This window comes from Lates calcarifer, unplaced genomic scaffold (assembly GCF_001640805.2).
Source record: "Lates calcarifer isolate ASB-BC8 unplaced genomic scaffold, TLL_Latcal_v3 _unitig_1963_quiver_745, whole genome shotgun sequence".
NCBI classification, from domain to species: Eukaryota; Metazoa; Chordata; class Actinopteri; family Centropomidae; genus Lates; species Lates calcarifer.
Window position 1 is genome coordinate 25,677 of NW_026115881.1, and position 19,531 is coordinate 45,207.

Below are 19,531 nucleotides of genomic sequence, written 5' to 3' on the forward strand. Positions count from 1 at the left end.
TCGGTCTTTGCTCCATTTGTAGAGAAATCTAACAGGTTACAGGAAAAACCTCAGACAGACGAGAGGACAGGAGAGTCGGTTGCTATGGTAACAGAGAGAAAAGATGATAACCGAGTCCTGACCTGAGAGAGTCAGGTTTGATTCTGAACATGGAAACGTCATCGTCAGGCCAGAGGAGAAACCTGAGCTTTACCAGAGGTGAAGGGATCATCCTCTGAGGAGCAGGAGCAGCTGCTGAGACACACGAGAAACATCTCACACCGACTCCACCAACCGATAACCGATCAATGATCATAGTTCATAACTGAAGCTCAGCAGCTTCCTGACTGACAAACTGAGCCGAGACGTCACCACAACTACAGTCACACAACACAGAGTGTGTGTGTGTGTGTGTGTGTGTGTGTGTGTTTGCACTAATTAAAACTTGTGAAATTCCACCAGGGACGCACAAAAAACCTCTGAGGTTTTCAGCAACAAAACTTGACTTAATCACTGTTACACTCCTCTGTGATTACATAATGTTCAGAGTGTGTGTGTGTGTGTGTGTGTGTGTGGTTCAGTCTTCAGGAGAAAAGATGAACAGCTGTGTTAGAAAACATCTGATAAAGACTCGAAGCTCACAGACACAAAAAACTGAAGCAGAGAAGTCAACTCCAACTCCCACAATGCATTTCACTCACAGAGCTTATACTACACATTAATGCAAACTGTGACCTAATCCACTGAGATTAGACGATGTCATATAACAGCGCCCCCTAGAGACGCTGTAAACACACGGTGACATTCAACCTGCAGGAAACTATCGATTAGAAACCTCAGTTCAGCTCAGTACAATCCATCATCTGACCGCTGTGTGTTTCTCTGTGTGTTTCTGTGTGTGTTTCTGTGTGTGTGTTATTGTGTGTGTTTTCTGTGTGTGTGTTATTGATCAGGAGATAAAGCTTTAAGCAGAAGAAAAGCACAGCAGCAAATAAACACTCGCTCTCCTCTGACTGCAACACACTGTAACACACACACTGTAACACACACACTGTAACACACACCATCAAGAACCACCAGGTCCTCAGGTGTGAGCTGTGACATCATCAGTGGGCGTGTCCTCCATCCTCTCTGCCTCACCTGGAGGACAGATATTTGTAATAACAGCTGATCAATGACCCTGATCACTTCCTGTCTGATCCTGCGACATTACGTTACCATGACAACGAGGCTTCACAAAAACTCCATGAACTTTAAACAACACTTCAGGTGATCAATCATCTAATCAATCATCTGATCACAGCCCTGACCTCACCAGGAAACAAACATGAAGCACACACACTCACTCACACACACACACACACACACACACACACACCTGTCCACCACCACAGGAACACCACTGACATCTTTCGGTGCGTGCGCGTGTCTATGTAGTATTTTTCCAGCATGCACGCGCACACGCCTCCTCCCTCACTACTACGAGGCCACATGACCGCGCTCACCGAGCTGCTTCATTCATCCGCCCGCCGTGTGTGTCGTAGTAAAACGCGCGTGCAGGGCGGAAATAAAGGAGAGAAAATGGAGAGAAAACAAACGTGATGTTGTTTTTTCAGAGGCTCGCGCGCTGCTGATCGATTATTGATCCGCCTGCATGCCTGAGCAGACAATGGAGCAGCAGTCTGCAACCACACACACTAACATACGCGCACGCGCACGCGGCTGCAGCCAAGCCCCCAAATGCAGCCAAACAGAGTCCTGACCGAGGAGGACCCTTTCCTCCCTCCCGGTCTGAGGCGGACTCAGGTGCAAAATGAGGACACCGAGGATCCTCAGTCCACCTGTACTGTGAGAGCAGACCCAGCACCCCCCACCCCTAGAGCAGACCACACCGTGTCCAGGGTTCAGAGCAGACCCGGATCTGCTCAGTCCACATCAAACCCCGACTCTGCAGAACCAGAACCACCAGAGCCCAGAACACCTGACAACGACCAGGATCTGAGCAGCAGAGCCCGGAGCTGCAGGGACAGTCCTGCAGAGGAGAGAGCGTGTGGAGCCGCAGTGATGCAACCCGCAGCCCTTTCACCCACAGACCCGCTCCGCGTCTTTACCTGCACACAAAGTTCCCAGCACCAGTGCAGCCGTCAGCCCGGAGAGCAGCATATTCCCTCTAGTCGGAGGCGGTCGCCGCTGCGCCGCCAGGTTGAGTCCTGCTGTGCCCCGGATCCTCCTCCAACATTTAAAGACGAGTTCTAGCCAGGCCCGGGTCCGGGAGAGCAGTGTTTTTGTCCGCTGGGCTTTTGTGTGCAGTGTGTGTGTGTGTGTGTGTGTGTATGTGCAGTGTGTAATAATCCAGCCAGCAGCCTCCTCCTCCTCCTCCTCCTCCTCCTCCAAACCAGCACCAGACCCGCACGGCTCTACGGAGAAGTTCCCAGCGGATCCGGAGCCATGCGGGGCGGACAGCGGCGGCGGCTCAGCCCGGGGTCCGTCACACTCACAGCCCACTGATAGTTCCCTCAAAGCCCGCAGAATAAAACACCACCAGCACCGGCAGGCTCAGGAAAAGGCGGTTGGAGGTGTGGAAGCAGCCGCAGACCTGCTCTCCTCTGCCCGTCTCTCTCCCTCTCTCTCTCTTTCTTTCTCTCCGCGGCTCAGTGCTGCTCTCTCCACCGCCTTGTCCTCCCTCTCCCTCTCTGGCCGGGGCTGCTGGGGACAAGCGCAGGAGGACGCGTCAAGCTGCGCCGCCGCAGCCCGCACCACCTGCCCGCTCTTTCACAATAAAAGCCCCGGGGCTGGCAGCTCAGGTCCTCAGTTTGATCAGCTGATGTTCAGGGTCAGAATCCATCAGGGACGAACAGGGACTCCGGTCCTCTCAGGTCTGGTTAGGTGTTTATATCATGGGTAGAATCTGGATGTAAATAAGAAGATTCCAGCCTGAGTCAGGATTCATGTCTCCACAGAGAAGCTCTCTCATCATGCAGTGATGAAGCTCAGGAAGATGAAGGATGATGGAGCAGCTGAGATCACAGCTGTGTCACTGAGGCCGTTCACATTCAAACAGACACATGTTCATGAAGCCTCTGTACACTCATACAGAGCGGAGCAGGCTTTTATTCTGACAATCTCAACCGGAAGTGCGGTCTTTGCTTACGAAGGAGCTTGACGGTGTTTGGTGCAGCCAGACTGAACTGAGTCCAAGATGGCTCCGAGAGAGAGAGAGAGAGAGAGAGAGAGAGAGAGAGAGAGAGAGAGAGAGAGAGAGAGAGAGAGAGAGAGAGAGAGAGAGAGAGAGAGAGAGAGCCCGGATGTTTAAATACAAAGACAGGAATGTAATGACAGAGAGAAACATCCTCTGCTCCTCCTGCAGCAGTCAACATGGACATTATGGTCAACACCAGTGACACTTGGCTCCCACTGAGGCATGATGGGTAATCAGAGGAAAAACTGTAAACAACAACAAACACAAACAGCTGATCAGGGAGATTCTAAATATCATCAGATATTGGCTGATTGATCAACAGATATTGATCGGTTTCATCAGAGTTACAGCTCTGTTTCTGTAACTGATCAATAAGGAATCAGTGAGGTATTGATCAAGAACTGAACAACTGTCCACCAGCGTCCTCCACTCAGACTGTCCCTACAGAGACAGCCTCCATCTGTCAGTGGGACCATCAGAGTGTATCCTTTAGCAGTCAGCACTGATGAGACTGTGGGAAGAGGAGCCTCATATTTATCATCCATCAATCTGAACATGTGACTCAGCCAGAGAGCGAGGTCATGGATCTCCCAGAAACCTTTGCTCGAGGGAAATCGTGCAAGAAGGAGAACCTACGACTGCAGCTGCACCTCACGAAGTTCATGTTGAAGATCTGGGTCCAAGGCACGGTCCCTCTGATTTTATTAACACGATCACAGTGGAGATACGAGACTGAGGCAACACAAACCCTCCATCTCTTTAATCTGAAACATTCAGGGCTCCACACTGCACAGTGATCGTTCTGCTGGTGATCGTTCTGCTGGTGAACGTTCTGCTGGTGAACATACTGGTGAACGTTCTGCTGGTGAACGTTCTGCTGGTGAACATACTGGTGAACGTTCTGCTGCTGGTGAATGTTCTGCTGGTGAACATACTGGTGAACGTTCTGCTGGTGAATGCAGCCTCAGTCTCCATCAGCTGATGTTACATAAGTTCAGACACAACGCAGACATGAACCAGACAGCTGTGTTATTCTTGGCTCAGGATCAAACACGAGCCCTGAAACACAGAGCTGTGAGCACCGATCATGCCTGAACACATCGCTAACACACACACTCATACATATGCATACACACACACACACACACACACACACACACACACACACTCGACGACCATGTCTCTGTGCAGCACCCACACGTCAGATCTGCACACAGCGAGTCGGACTGTGACGTGAAGACAGAGGATCATCAGTGGTTTCTGACCAGGTGACGTCTCCTCCACTCATATTAACATGTGTCTAACATGAACTAACCTGCAGAGCTCTAATGACCTGATGCTTAGAAACTGATTGAAAATGTTTTGTCTCTGACAGACTCAGATTGTTCTTCTCAGAGTCTGACAACATGATGAGAGGATTCCTACAGAGACAGAGCTTCTTATCAAAGAGGAAACATCTCTATATATCTCTACCAGACTCCATAGAGAAAAACAGAGATTTAACAGGAGCTGCTGGAATACCACTGCCTCCATCTGTTGTGTGTGTGTTACTGTGGGACTTTCAGTGGTGGAAGAAGTAATCAGATACTTTACTGAAGTAAAAGTACCACACAGTAACAGCCCTCTGTCTGTCTGTCTTCCTGTCAGTCTGTGCAGTGAAAACAACAAGTCTTAAAAACAGCTCATCTCTGAGGAGGTTTTGTGTGAGTGTGATAAATTAATTTCAGTGTAGTTAACAGTAGCTGTTATTGCAGACTGATGCAAGACCACAGCTCCCATCACTGCTGCCACACACACTGTTGTCTGTAAACACACTGTGGAGGGCTGACAGACTGTGTGTGTGTGTGTGTGTGTGTGTCTTCATTACTGATGGATTTGATTTAAAGATTTAATCTGTAAAGTTTCTGCTTTAAAATGTTTTGATACTCCTGGATGAAATCTGTCCTTTTCATCATGGTGACGTCTCATTTGGTTGTTTGTCAGAGTCTGCAATCAGAGGAGGAGAGCTGAGGAGGATTCAGCTCCTGAAGGAGCCTGACCAGGAGAAGATGAAGACTACAACTCCCATGATCCCACACTGCGTCATGACGTCGTTAAACTGCAGCTTTAGTCACTGTTCTGACAGAGAGAAAGTTTCACACAGTTTAAACAGACCGACATGACAGATGTGAGTCACATCACCTGTCACCTGTCACCTGTCAACGCAACTGAAATCTAATGACTTCTGAGACCAAGCACTCACCAGGAAGTCAGTTAGCATGTTAGCATGTTAGCACTTCCTGTTGTCAGTGTGTTTCTGGTTAAATGTCTGAAATAAGGTCTGTGGTTTTAACACAAGCTCAAGACATTTTCAGGTTTGATTCTCCGACATAAAATGGGTCAGTAAATCCCCCACTCCTGATGTTTGAAGCTTTTACGTGTCTTAAAAAAGGCGGTTGCTAACGAGTGTCTAAATGAGACTACAGAGGTTGTCGGGGACGTTAACATGAAAACCCATCTACTCACCAGTCCACCTTTACAGCCTCGTTGTGTTTCTACTCACGCTCTTTCAAACTCTCACTAACTTTCTAAGAAGAAAGGCTTTGTTTATTTGTTGTATTGTATTGTTGTATTGTTGTTGATGTTTATTTGCTGCTGTGTGCGTGTTAGCATAGCGGCTAACGGCTCTGTACAGAGGAAACATGAATGTACAGGTGAACTGCTGCTTCTCAGGTAAAGCTGCGATGAATTAGTGTCTAATGATCTTTATTTCAGGTCTTTCTGCAGGAGTGGATACATGTAACACACACACACACACACACACACACACACACACACACACACACACACACACACACACACACAGCTTTCTGTCTCCTACCAGTTTAATCTGTGTCAATATTGAACAGAATGGAGGCAATCATCTCAGCCAAACTGAAGAAGCTCTGGCACACTCCCAGTTAATCACACACACACACACACACACACACACACACACACAAACACACAAACACACAAACACGCACGCACACACACACACACACACAAGCTGCTACGCCAATTAGTGGCTGAAACCCTTCTTCTGTGTGCTGTCCAAAAAGACAAACAGTGTGTTGTGTTTAGCAGGGGAGTGTGTGTGTGTGTGTGTGTGTGTGTGTGTGTGTGTGTGTGTGTGTGTGTGTGTGTGCGCAGCCAGTCTTCATCCTGTAATGAATCCATCTGGGAGGCGACAAGCACAAGAATTAAATCCATCACACTGAACCATTAAACTCTGTTGTTAACCACTCGCTCTGCTCCGGTCACACGTTAGAAAAACGACCTCACAGCAGCTCGCCGCCATCCAGGAAGTCAGGTGACGCCAGGTGACGTCGTGTAAACAGCGACAAAGTGTCATCAGGAGGAGGTCGACAAAACATCAGACTGTCTGTTTCCTGTTCCTACGGAGTCCTGCAGTGGTCAAATTTCTTTTTAAACGCGCAAACGAATGAGTAAAAAATGTGGGAACGACGTGTTTGAAAACCGTCAGTCGATCGTTCTCTGACCTCACCAACTGTTCACGCCACAACAGTTTATCAAACACGGAAACGCTTTCCTCTGTGTTTCAGCGTTCACATGACAACGCTGTCAGAACGATCGTTTACACTGATCTGAAAAACACAGTAGCACTTTTCACAGGAACCACCATATTGGCAGTTTCCATGGCGACGGTGGCGTTTTCAACAGATCACACTCCGGTTTAAACCAGGTTTAAAACAGCCTGCGTTTTCAAAGGTTCACAGTTTTATACAAAAACTGGCCTCAGTTTATTGACGTTACCATGACGACAGAGGTCCTCTAATCTTAACGAAGTTCTCACGTCAAACCACCAACACACAGCACGGTCACATCAAGCTGCACCTGAACGCAGCACTGACTCTGAACCACGAGTCACACGGTGAGTTTGGCCTTATATGATCACCATCATCACCATCATCTGCAGCGAGGAGCTGATGCTTCCAGGTGAAATGCACCCTGGGAGTTGTAGTTGACTCCTCCTCAGAGACACAGATGTTTTCTAACAGCTGGACTCTCACAGCAGGTATCAGTGTTTTATGGGAGTATAAGTACAGGTGGAGTGTATGAGCCTCCACACACACCCGAGTCTGATTCTACTGATTCTACTGATTCTACTGATTCTACTGAGCTGATAAACAGAGTGAGGAGCTGCTCCCTGCTGCAGAGGAACAATGGCCTCCCTGCAGCCACACTTAGTCCTGTGGTTCACCCTCAGCTCAGTGTGCACGAGTCTGTGTGTGTGTGTGTGTGTGTGGTGGGTGTGTGTGTGTGGTGGAGTGTGTGTGTGTGTGAGAGTGGGGTGTTTTGAGGTGACTGCAGGATCATGTGGGTGCAGCTTCGCCTCACTAACCTCCATCTCTGTGGCATTTCCCTGCCTGCCGCCGTAAGACTGAACACACACACACACACACACACACACACACACACACACACACACACACACACACGTCTGTCTTCCTGCTGTTAAAGTGAATGGGAGTGTTAGGAGACAGAAATGGTGATTGGAGCATTAGATGTTTCTATCAGTGACTGAGAGTCTCTGAGCTTTTCCTCTGGGTGATATAGAGACACACACACACACACACACACACACACACACACACACACACAGTGAAATATACATTCTAATAAAGTGGATGATTTACACAGCTGTATTAAAGGGTAAATCTCCCCCCTCTCTCTCTCTCTGAAATCCTAATATAGAGGATGATTTATAAAGCCATTGAACAGCTCCCACACAGAAATACACACAGCACACACTGATACACACACACACACACACACACACACACACACACACACCACACACACACACACACACACACACACACAGGGACTGGATGAAGTGAAATTTGTTTGTTTGTGGTCAGACTGCGTCCACTCAGGAGACAGAGAGGTTTCTGTTCAGTGTTTGTGTCGTGACCATTTCACCAGATAATACCTCTGTAACAAGCCACCATATCCACTGTGATATACACTGACAGTGTGTGCAGTGAAACTGAAACGTCTCTTCACGTCAGATCTCTGCAGCTTCAGTTTTACCCTGAAGACCTGAGGTTTGTTTCCGTCCAGGTCCACGACGGGATCCAGGAACTTGTGTTCAGATGTTTTGCAGAGAAATTTTTCACATCAGACTCAAGCACTTTAGTGGCCTGTTCAGAGGTTGCTGGGTACAGTTATTTACACCCAAACACACAGAGAAAATAAGGTTCGACTGGAGTAAGAGCGAGACGGACGACGCCGTGGAATGACGCTTTAACGGCAGGCGTAAATGAGAACAAATCTCACTATCAGTTATTTTGGTGAAGCAAGACATGGAAACCACACACACACACACACACACACACACACACACACACACACACACACACACACACAGAGCAGGGTGCTGCGTTAGCCATGTTACATCAGTCGGAGCTGTGAGCAGAGACAAGAAAATCAGAGCTGAGCTGATAACTAATGCATGGATTCTTCTTAAAGCACTGCTGATGGAGACAGAGACAAACACACACACACACACACACACACACACACACACACACACACACACACACACACACAGACACACACACATATTTAACTTGCCTGGGGTTGTAACATTCAGATGGTTTCTTTTCCGTCTCACACTAAGTTTGCCCTAGGATGTAGAAAGTGAACATCTCCCTCCTCAACCCACACACACACACACACACACACACACACACACACACACACACACACACACTCTTCCCACTACAGCAGATTTGTCAGTCTGAACAGACGGAGTGATATCGTAGCAGAAGCCTGAGCACATTTTACTACAAATAAAATCTTCATCCTGTGATTTTCCTGTTTGATGAACACTACACTGTAAATGTAAAGGTGTGTGTGGTCAGCTGACATATTCCAGACCACAGGTGAACACCTGTCAGAGACCAGGTCAGACTGGAACACCAGTCATCCTCCTCCATCTCCCTGTCACCTCCTCTCTCTCCTCATTCATGCTGTAGCTCGGTCGCCCTGCCAGCCTGTCAGCCGTTTATATAAGGGCTTTATGTAACTATAAGACGAGCTGGTGGCCTTGTAGGAGACGGAGGGAGAGAGAGAAGAAGAAGAAGTTTCCTCTGCTGATGATTCCATCAAGCTGTCAGGAGCTTTTTATACAAACGTCTGAAACGCTGCGGTAAAAAAAAAAGACGAGAAACAAGATCCGAGCAGGTAAAGAGGCGTCAGTCACACGACACGACACTGCACAGACTTAGAATGAGACTATGATCAATGAGGCCTCAACACTTTGAACTCCACAGCAGAAATACTGTTTAAAATGTAGTGTAGACAATCTGCTTTTATTTTTCTCCATTAAAGTGAAATGAAGGATTTTTAATAATGTCGGGGGCTGGGCTGCTGGAAGGAGAGTTGTAATAAACAGTTGTTTTCTTTGTGTTTATGAAAGGTAAGAGCAGAGGGAGGAGAGCAGCAGATCGATCTCCTGAAGGTGACGAAAAATCAGAGAAACACCTTCAGTCCACAGAGACTGGAACAGCTGCTTTATCATAGGATCATTTAAATGAAGGGCCGAGCCACTCACAAGAAAATCTCCAACTCTGCACTGATTGTTAGGAGCTGTGTTTGAAAAAGGAACCTGAATCTAACATTAACATTTAGTTCTGAAGATAAAGGACGTCCTCTGTTAACGAGGACAGTTTATACTGTTCTCAGCTGAGACAAAGTTACTCCACATTTATCCACACTACTTCTGTAATTAACTGGTTTCTACTCATCAGTAGAAGAAAAAATATAGAATTCACTTCCATCATTCAGTCCTCTCTCAGAAACTAACATATATCTCAATGTGAAAGAGCGTCAGCCTCCTTCATTCAGTTTTTCATGAGGAAATATGGAGGCCTGAAGGCAGTGAACTAAAACACGTCACCTGATCTCCTGCCTTGACCTGATTACTGGCAGTAATTTGGTCTGTGCATGTAAATGTGATGGCAGCCGGTGCATGTTTAAAGAGGACGGAGCGGCTTGATGAAGTGCTGCAGCTGAGACGCAGCGAGCTGCATGCAGAGAGAGACGGCAGGACTCCTGCTGCGAGCGCAAACACAGAGCTGCAATATTAAAGAGCAGCAGCCGCATCTTTCTGATGCAAAGATACTGATACACACACTTCTGCAGGTATAACCCAGAATTATCAATATTCTTTAGATCAACAATTACTAAAGCTCCTGGTTTGGGGTCTGAACATGGTGCAGACCAGGGCTGGACTACAGAGACACGTCATCCCTGCAGGACTGTACTGTTCAGCTGTCTGCTGCACCAACAGTGGAACCCTGAGAGTTCTTAGTGAGGCGTTCAGGTGTTTTTCTGTCAGGCCTCTGCAGGTATTTCTCCAGCCTTTTTGATGATGAACCGAGCGACTGGCTGTCAGTGAAGCAGACAGTTACATCTCAGCCATTTACTGCTGAGTGTCTCTTCGTCTCATTAAGTCTTGATGAAGCGTCACTGCAGAGGAGGCGATGTTAAACACAGAGACACAAATCACACAGCAACAGTGAGAGGCACATCGCAGCTCTGAGCTCCAACCTGTCCGCCCTGAAAACGCTCTGATTCTGATGGAAACGTGAGTAGAAACCAAACAAAAGTTGTGTTACAGCACCGCAAAATCCCAAAATGGTGACTGATTTCCCTGAAGTTTATCATTATGTTCCCGAAAAACTTGTACAAGAAAGTGAGAGATTAGTCATCTGTTTCTGTTTGTGTCTGAACGCCTGCAGAGAAAAAGAAGATTTGATTTTTAGTTTTTGCTTTTCTAAAACACGGTGACCTCTCCGAGCACAGGACCCCGAACACATCCCCGAGATCAATGTGATGGCATTTCTGCCTTTATTGAACAGTTTGGATCAGAGAGAGAAAAAGAGCAAGTGAGTTGAGCCTCATCGATCCCTGATGGATGAGGGTGAAAGAGAAGATAATTGAGGTGAAGAGTGAGGCAGAGGAGGAGAGGGAAGCAGATTAAAACATGAAGGGGAGGAGGAGGGAGAGAAAAGGTCTGTTCAAACTTTGTCAGATGACGGAGCTACAGTTATTTGTAGATTAAGATTAGAGTTGATCCAGACTGAATACAAACCGATCTGAGCCTCTGAACTAAAGGTCACATGAGTTACAGCTGAACTGTTCTGTAATCAGTCCAGGAAAAGATTTATTCAAATATAACATAAAAACTAAACTAAAAATAAACTTCAATTCTGCTTAAAATCTGAGGAAAAATGGCAAATGATACACTTCCTGTTTTAATATAAGCAAACGCAACATTTACATCTCTGTATATCAGCACCAGACTCCATTGACAAAAACAGGGATTTTACTGGGAGCTGCTGGAATACCACTGCCCCCCCAGAACCACATGCCTCTCTACAGACTGAACATAAGAAATAATGTGTCATCTTTACTCCCCACTGTCATGGTGATCTCCTGGTCAGCTGTGTGTGTGTGTGTGTGTGTGTGTGCAGGTCAGGGTGATCTGATCAGAGTTTGATCTTCAGGTAATAAAACAGCAGCCACCTCAGCACCAATCTACATACTGATCACACTGAGGCACAACAATAACACCAGAGCTGCTTCTGTTGATTACATTATAATATTCAGTTCATATTTAGAAGCACTTGATGCTGAGAGGTAAATGAGTCAGGAGCAGGCAGAGACTGAAGCTGAAGCACACACACTAACACACAGTAACACACAGTAACACACACTAACACACAGTAACACACAATAACACACAGTAACACACACACTAACACACACTAACACACAATAACACACAGTAACACACACTAACACACAATAACACACAGTAACACACACACTAACACACACTAACACACAATAACACACAGTAACACACAGTAACACACAGTAACACACACTAACACACAATAACACACACTAACACACACTAACACACACTAACACACAATAACACACAGTAACACACACTAACACACACTAACACACAGTAACACACAGTAACACACACTAACACACACTAACACACACTAACACACAGTAACACACACTAACACACATAACACACATAACACACAGTAACACACAGTAACACACACTAACACACAGTAACACACATAACACACAGTAACACACATAACACACACATAACACACACACATAACACACAGTAACACACACTAACACACACACATAACACACAGTAACACACAGTAACACACAATAACACACAATAACACACAGTAACACACAGTAACACACAGTAACACACAATAACACACAGTAACACACAGTAACACACACACTAACACACACACTAAGACAGGCAGCAATGATGGAAATACAGCAAAGGTTTAGTTCAGATAATCTTCACTGCTCTGATGTTTGAAGCCTAAAGTCGAACAGGTGAGTAGATGGTTTCCATGTTAACAGCTTCGTGTGTTTTACAGGTGGAATCTGTTTCAGCAGCTTCTTACAGCCCGACAGGCCGACTCTCACAGCTGCAGATTACCTTCACTTATCATCACAAACACCCAGCGAGCCATGCTCTCATGCATTTTACATGCAGGGGGGATTTTGAGATTAGTTCTGCATGTGCGACCTGCTACCTTCCAGCAGCTGCAGCTGAAAGAGAGCGTGGGTGAACAGCGTGGTCCATCCTCTTTGATCCTGATCAGACAAACCTCATCAGTGTCGTCATCAGCAGCTTCTTCTACATGTTTTTTCTCAGTGACTCTGAAGTGCGTTCAAAACAAACTACTGAAGGTTCGATCTCCAGATGGATGGACGGACCTTCCCTGTGCCATGCTCCTGCTGAAGCCATTCCTTTGTTTGTTAGCAGCATGAAAGTTTAATGTGGCGCTGGGTGATCTGTCACTGCAGGGTGAGTGGAAGACAGAGAGAGAAAACAAAGAGAAGGAGAATGAAACAGGAAATGGAGGAAGAAGGAGGTGTTAAACAGGGAGCGAAGGATGACAAGAAAAAACAAAGGGAAGAACTCAAAGGAGGAGATGATGAGTGACAGACCATCTCTATCTTCTGTCTCTATTGTCTCCACTGTGAGAGAGCAGGCTGACAGACTCCAGCTATACAAGAGTCTTTGGCCCTGAACTCAGATTCCCTCCAACCAGTCCTGTCCATGAGACACTTCAGGCTACAGACGGTTAAGGTTAGAAACCTCTACAGACTTCTGTCGCAGAAATAAGTGAAGCTGAAAGCCAAACAACTGAAAAGGTCACGCTGAGTTACCATCTTCAGGGCAGAGATGTCCTGAAAGTTCAGGAAATGCAGCAGAAAGAAGAACTGAGGCAGAAAGAAGAACTGGCTGTAAACAAGGTTTGAAGGATGAAGCGGTGGAAGGATCGTCTCTCGTCTGTTTCCAGGGCTGAGGACTGTTGTCGCCTCCGGGTTAGGCTTGGGAGAGCCTGGAGATGTTCCTGGATGAAAGATCAGAGGATCAGCAGAGTAATTCCAGCTCATCCTGAGGAGTTTGGACCAGCTGACGGACCATCATCATCAGTGGAACATTATAATATAATCGCATCATATCCCAGACCTTCATTCAGGGCTTTAACACACCTTCATGCCTTCACCCCTCTGCTCCTTCATGTGCTGTTTAATACTCATGGAAACACAAGTTGTCATTGGATGACTTTTCCTGATTTTCAACCAGAAATGGGAGGAAAGCTGAAGGGAACACGAAGGGTAAACAAGAACTGGCTGCAGACATACAGTCCTCAGGAGAGCCTGCTGAAACAAAACAACTGAACCAATTGTTCCAAAAAGCAGAGCCGAGGTGAGAAAGTGAATATGTGGAGCTTTTCTCTGTCTCAGAGCAGAAATATGGTTTAGCTGATCCAAAGTGCAGCTGAGATAAAAGCTCCTGTCTCACTACTCACTCTAATGCCCGTTAGAGGCACATTAAGAGCGTTTGATTAGAAAATTACACTGAAATTAACTCTCAAATACATCAAGGCTTCCAAATGAAAATGATTATTAACCCCCAAAGGAACCAAAACAGGAGAAAAGGAGGGAACAAAAGGCCGAGATAAATACCAGGTTAGAATGAGTGAAGACAAATCTGACTCCCGCTCTGACAGAATGACTGCCAGCAAGAAATTAAAGCTCTTTATGATAAGTGAAGTTCATTTGCAATGCAAAGAGAAATCCTTTACAAAAAACAAAGTCACATTGGAGAATAATCTTCCTGTAGAAATGGCTACTGGCCAAGTTTAAACAAGTGAGGAACAGGGCTGCTCCTGTAAAGACAAAACAACTACAATGTTCTACAATTATATCAGCAACAGCTGTGTTTTTATTAAATATAATTAGAGAGATAACAGGTTTAACAGAGACACAGAAGACAGACAGACAGAGACTGTGAAGAACTGAAGTTTATACTTCATCTCAACTTGTCTCTAAAGGTGAATCCAGACTGAAGAGATAACCTCACCATTAGCTGTTGTTTTTGATATATATATATCAATGTTTTGATATAATACAATTATAAGAAGCGTTCAAAGAACCTCATTCGTTAAATGTAAACACATCGGCCATCGGTGTTCCAGCTTTGTCTCGTTAACGTACTGAGACTCAGCAGAATCCACCAGAAACAGAACGACTCCAGAGGGAAAAAGGAAAGTGATGAATTCAGGTAACAGCTCGGTTCCCTGTCCCATCACTGACTGACACTTTGAACGATAACACGAACACGTCCTCTCTCCTGACCCTCATTAAACACAGTGACCTGCTTCCCTCAGCTCTGTGATACCAAACTGAGCTCTGCCATGAACGTAGAAACACAACCTAAACACAGCAAAGAGAATGAACAATTACAGACAGCATCTGAGAGAGGAAATTACCTGGGAACACAACGGAGAAAACTACCTGGCTGAAACTTTCTGCTGAGCAAACTGATAATACTACCCATTACTAATATTATGATTAGTACAGACAGAGGGAGTTAGTTCTTATCAGGCAGAGAAAAGAAGGTCAGTTTCTGCTTCCATGGCCACAGATCAGAACAATATAAACACACATAATATTTACATATAGATGGTGTTTTTCATTTCAGTGTTTCCACTGATGAGAATCACTCTCCTCCTCAGAGGAACCACTTGGGTCTGCAGCCAGCTGGTCCTGTTTATTACCAGGGCCCTCCAAAAATCACTAAATCTACCCCGGGATTAGACGTGCAACTACAAGAGAATCTGTGCTCATCCAGAGGAATCTGCTTCATGAGCAGCTTCAGAAACTAGAGAAGAATCACAGGAAGACTTGAACTTCCTGGTGAGTTGTGTGATCAAACGCCACACACTCGGTTTGTCTGTTTGTAGCTAGCTGCAGCTAACATCTGTCCAGCTGCTACACGGGCGGAGAAACACGGCACACAAAAGCTCCAGCTGTCAAATTTGCACAAATAACACAAGGTGAAAAATTCCCTTCACCCTCTGTAAGAACACACGGTTCAGGAGAGGCCGTTACTCAAAGCTCATCACGATCTTCATGGTCCAGCTACTCAACACCTGCAGAGCTCTACAGAGGGTTTCCGTCCGTACAAATCTGAGGGTTTCCGTCTCTTACCTCTCACCTGAGGTCACCACAGTATCAGAGGTCAACACAACCACATCATCTGCAAAAAGGCAGACACACAATCTCTGGCCACACCTCGGCTTGTCCTCATCACGGCTGCATCATCGTCACCAAACGGAAATATTCCACATGTCCTGCATGCAGCACTCTGTGTGTGTGTGTGTGTACATTACTCTGGGTGCTGACATGTGGAGCTGAACATGTGTGTGTGAACATTTGTGCATGTTTGACAGTTCAAGGTGTGTAGCGTCAGCAAATCGTGTGACAAAGATTTATTGTGTTTCTGAGCTGTCACAGCTCTTACTGCGGAGTGTGTGTGTGTGTGTGTGTGTGTTAGCGTCACAGCAACATGCTAATTCAGTGATATAAACCCGAGGACTCTGCAGAGGTGTCTTTACCATGTAACATCATGTGTGTGTGGAAATGAGTGACAGATTAAAAGGCAGCACAAAGAGGAGGAGATAAAGGAGAGAGAAGACAAAGTGAATCTTTCCACAGTTTTTTCTCTAAATAATTACTATTATCATCATTAATTAAAGTCTCCTTGGCAGCAGCGCGGCCTGAAGACCGGAGCTGAATGAGAAGCCAATAAAAAGACAGAGACGGCAGCACTACACTGACATTTCACTGAAATGTCAATTACTCAAACAGGAACAGCGCCTGTTGTTTCCTCTCATTTTCTCACACACTGAACGCACCGCAGGAGAAGACAGCGAGCAGCAGGTAAAGTCCAGTTTTTGAAACACGTCTGAAGGATTATTCATGGAAACCCTCTCGTTCTCCATCAGCCAAACACTGAGCAGCCACCGACCGCACTCTGAAAGATGTCTGAACTTCAGTTCAACTCATTCACTGCTTCTGAAGAAAGTTAATAACTTCATAATAATAAGCCACAGACTGATCGATCAGCCCTCGTACATGTACGTGGTTAGCCTAGCTTAGCACAAAGACTGGAGGCCTGGCTCCATCATCTTCCATCAGTTATTCACTGATAAAGTTTCATGTAATCTTCCTAAAGCCACAAATCCTAGAGCTGCACATGCAGATACAAGACCTGAGATTTGGACCAAATACCAAACCAACACTTTCTGTTCCTCAGCCAGAATAAGGAAAATGTTTGAATGCATTAAACAGCTCAGTCAGAGTAAACAGGCCCAGAGCTGAACCCTTTTCATAAACCCATCAAAATAAAACTTATACCCTCAAGCCCTACACGCACGAGGGATGTACACATCTATATACTACTATACTGCATACTATCAAACACACAGTATCACAGAAACAGCAGCTCCTGCACCGAACAGACGCCAGATATCCATCTTCACAGAGCTGATCGACCAGGAACGAAGAGACGTTGTTTATTTGGAAACTGTAGGAGGCTCCTGAATCTACACAACCTTCTTTTGAGGACAAACTGTTCAATGAATCTTTGTCAGATCAGGAACTTTCCTTTACTGAACTCCAGGCTGATGTTAGAGAGGGTTTCTGATCAGAGAGTATTGATATTCACCACCCAGCTCAACCACGCCCCCAGAGAAAGCTCTGAGGACATGACCCTCCACAGTCCTGGTGGTGAGGAGTTTCCTCTGCTGCAGCTCGAGGACGCAGACAGACTCTGACAGGTTTGTTCCACCTTCACACGACGAGCCGAGGAGGTGAAGAACCAGTCGGAGCGATCAATCCATCAGGAGCAGCAACCCAACACCCCCCCAAGCAGAACAAGAAGACACTGCTTAAAACCTGAGAGTGATTTAATGTCGTCCCACCAACACACACGCACACACACACACACACACTCAGTGGTGTCCAGGCATAATTATCCGTCGCTTCTCAATGTGCCTTTCCAGCGTCTTTGAGCTGCTCGGTGGGTCGAATGGAAATCAGGGTGAGAAGGAAGTGAAGAGCTCTAAATCTTAAGCATGGACACACACACACACACACACACACACAGCAAATGAGCCAATAGATGCAAACACACAATGCCAGCTGAACAGGAACACAGCACCACTGCTGTGCACTCTGGGGGATCATACACACCTTGTCCAGGCGTCAGTCATGCTCAGCTCACTGCGCCTTAATCAGTTAATTCCTTAACGAGCTGCTTCAATTAACCCCGCCCTGCTCTGGAAGACGTCTCTCCCTTTTTGTTTGTGTGTGTGTGTGTTAGGCAGATAACATCCACCTGTTCAGACCCCACCCCACCCCCCAGCCCCTTGGATCATCAATTAGCATGAGGCTTAATTGGGCAAATGAACACAGGGTTTAATTGACAAAATTAACAGTGTCCTAATTGACCAAATTAGCAGCTGACTGTAACGGCTGCAGGCTGGTGTGGTGTTCCTGCCTCTGTGGACGAGTGTGTGAGTGTGTGTGTGTGTGTCTCAGATTCAGGAGCGAGTGGTTGTTGCTAGGCATCCAGAATCCTCCCCTCTCTCGTTCACTCGCTCTCATTTAGGCTGTAATTCCATGAGCTGAGGTCTAATGGACTCTATAGGAACAAACGCAGCAGACAGCCGAAGGACAGACGGTCGCTCTGAACAGAGGACAGCAGTCTGAGAAACACACCACACACAGGAGCAGTGTTTTCAATAAGAGGAGCCAATAATACTGCGACATTTCTCATATAGAAGTGATGCTGTCCTGCTGTCTGGAGACTGACCTCAACACATCACACACTCAGCACACAGCTTTATTTCACCTGAGACAAGTCTGAGACAAGTCCAAGTCCAAGATGAGCTCGACAAGTCAACGTTCTGCTGTTCCTAATGAGTCAGGGACAGGAACCTGTTTTACTCAGAGACTGGGATGTGTTAGAGTTAAGACGACTGCCTCTGCTCGGTTACACTGAACCAAACAAAGCTGGTGTAACGCCTGGTGTGTGAGTTTATACAACAAACCAGCATCGAGGAATCAGAGGTGTGACGTGTAACTCCAGGCTCCTGTTATACAGAGTAGCATGACAGAATAACAACCCTTTAACAGGCTGAATAAGGACGAGACCAGGACCAGGTTCAAGTCTGAGTCAAAACATCCATGAAACCGAGATTAATCTGAGATAAAGAGACCAAGACCGAGTCTGTGCACCAAACGACCTGAGAGACCGAGACAAGGCAGAGGGAAAACACATGGACAGATATATGGATGGATGGATAGACAGACAGATAGACAGACAGACAGACAGACAGATGGATGGAGGGATTCTGAGGTCGCCTCTCTGCAGACATTTCCAGACGTCTGCTGTGGTTGCTCAGGGACTCAAAGGGCACAGGAGTTGTTCGTGTTACTAACAAATGATGGTGAGCAGTGCCTGTTCACCACAGTCCTCCAGTCGATGCAAACAGAAAAAACCCTTTCATGTTGCATAATCTCCTCTTTATTGTTATTATAATACAAAGGTGGTGAGGTCAATGAGTTGACGAGCTCACAGACTCTCAGGCTGAGGGTCACTGTCTGAATTCAAACGCTGTGGTGAAATAAATGTTGACTGAGAGTCACTAAAACAGAAGCTTTTCCTAAATGAAAAACTGAGTTAAAACTCAGTTAATTATTTTTAAAGAATTAATCAGACTCAGTATCGCAGATCCATGTGGAGTGACCTTGCCTGGGACATCTCTTCTCAATATTATACATCTTACATTTTAATTGTCCGTCTTCAAACGCTTCTTCCCCTGGAGTGACATGCTAATATTCTCTGTATTTAAAGTGGCAGAACAAGGAAAC

The 19,531-nt window shown here is 46.1% G+C and overlaps 1 protein-coding gene across 3 annotated transcripts in view; it reads right to left on the reverse strand.

Moving 5' to 3' along the window:
- The window catches only part of acvr2ba (activin A receptor type 2Ba), a 47,867-nt gene that overhangs the window by 21,241 nt on the left and 7,095 nt on the right, over window positions 1–19,531 (reverse strand). Inside the window, exon 1 of one of the 3 annotated variants that reach the window (XM_018688565.2) lies at window positions 2,091–2,753. The exons of the other annotated variants lie outside the window; for them this stretch is intronic. Coding sequence (XP_018544081.1) covers window positions 2,091–2,142 — 52 coding nt within the window. The 5' untranslated portion in view covers window positions 2,143–2,753. Of the gene's footprint in view, window positions 1–2,090; window positions 2,754–19,531 lie in introns of those variants that run through there. 3 annotated transcript variants of the gene reach the window in all.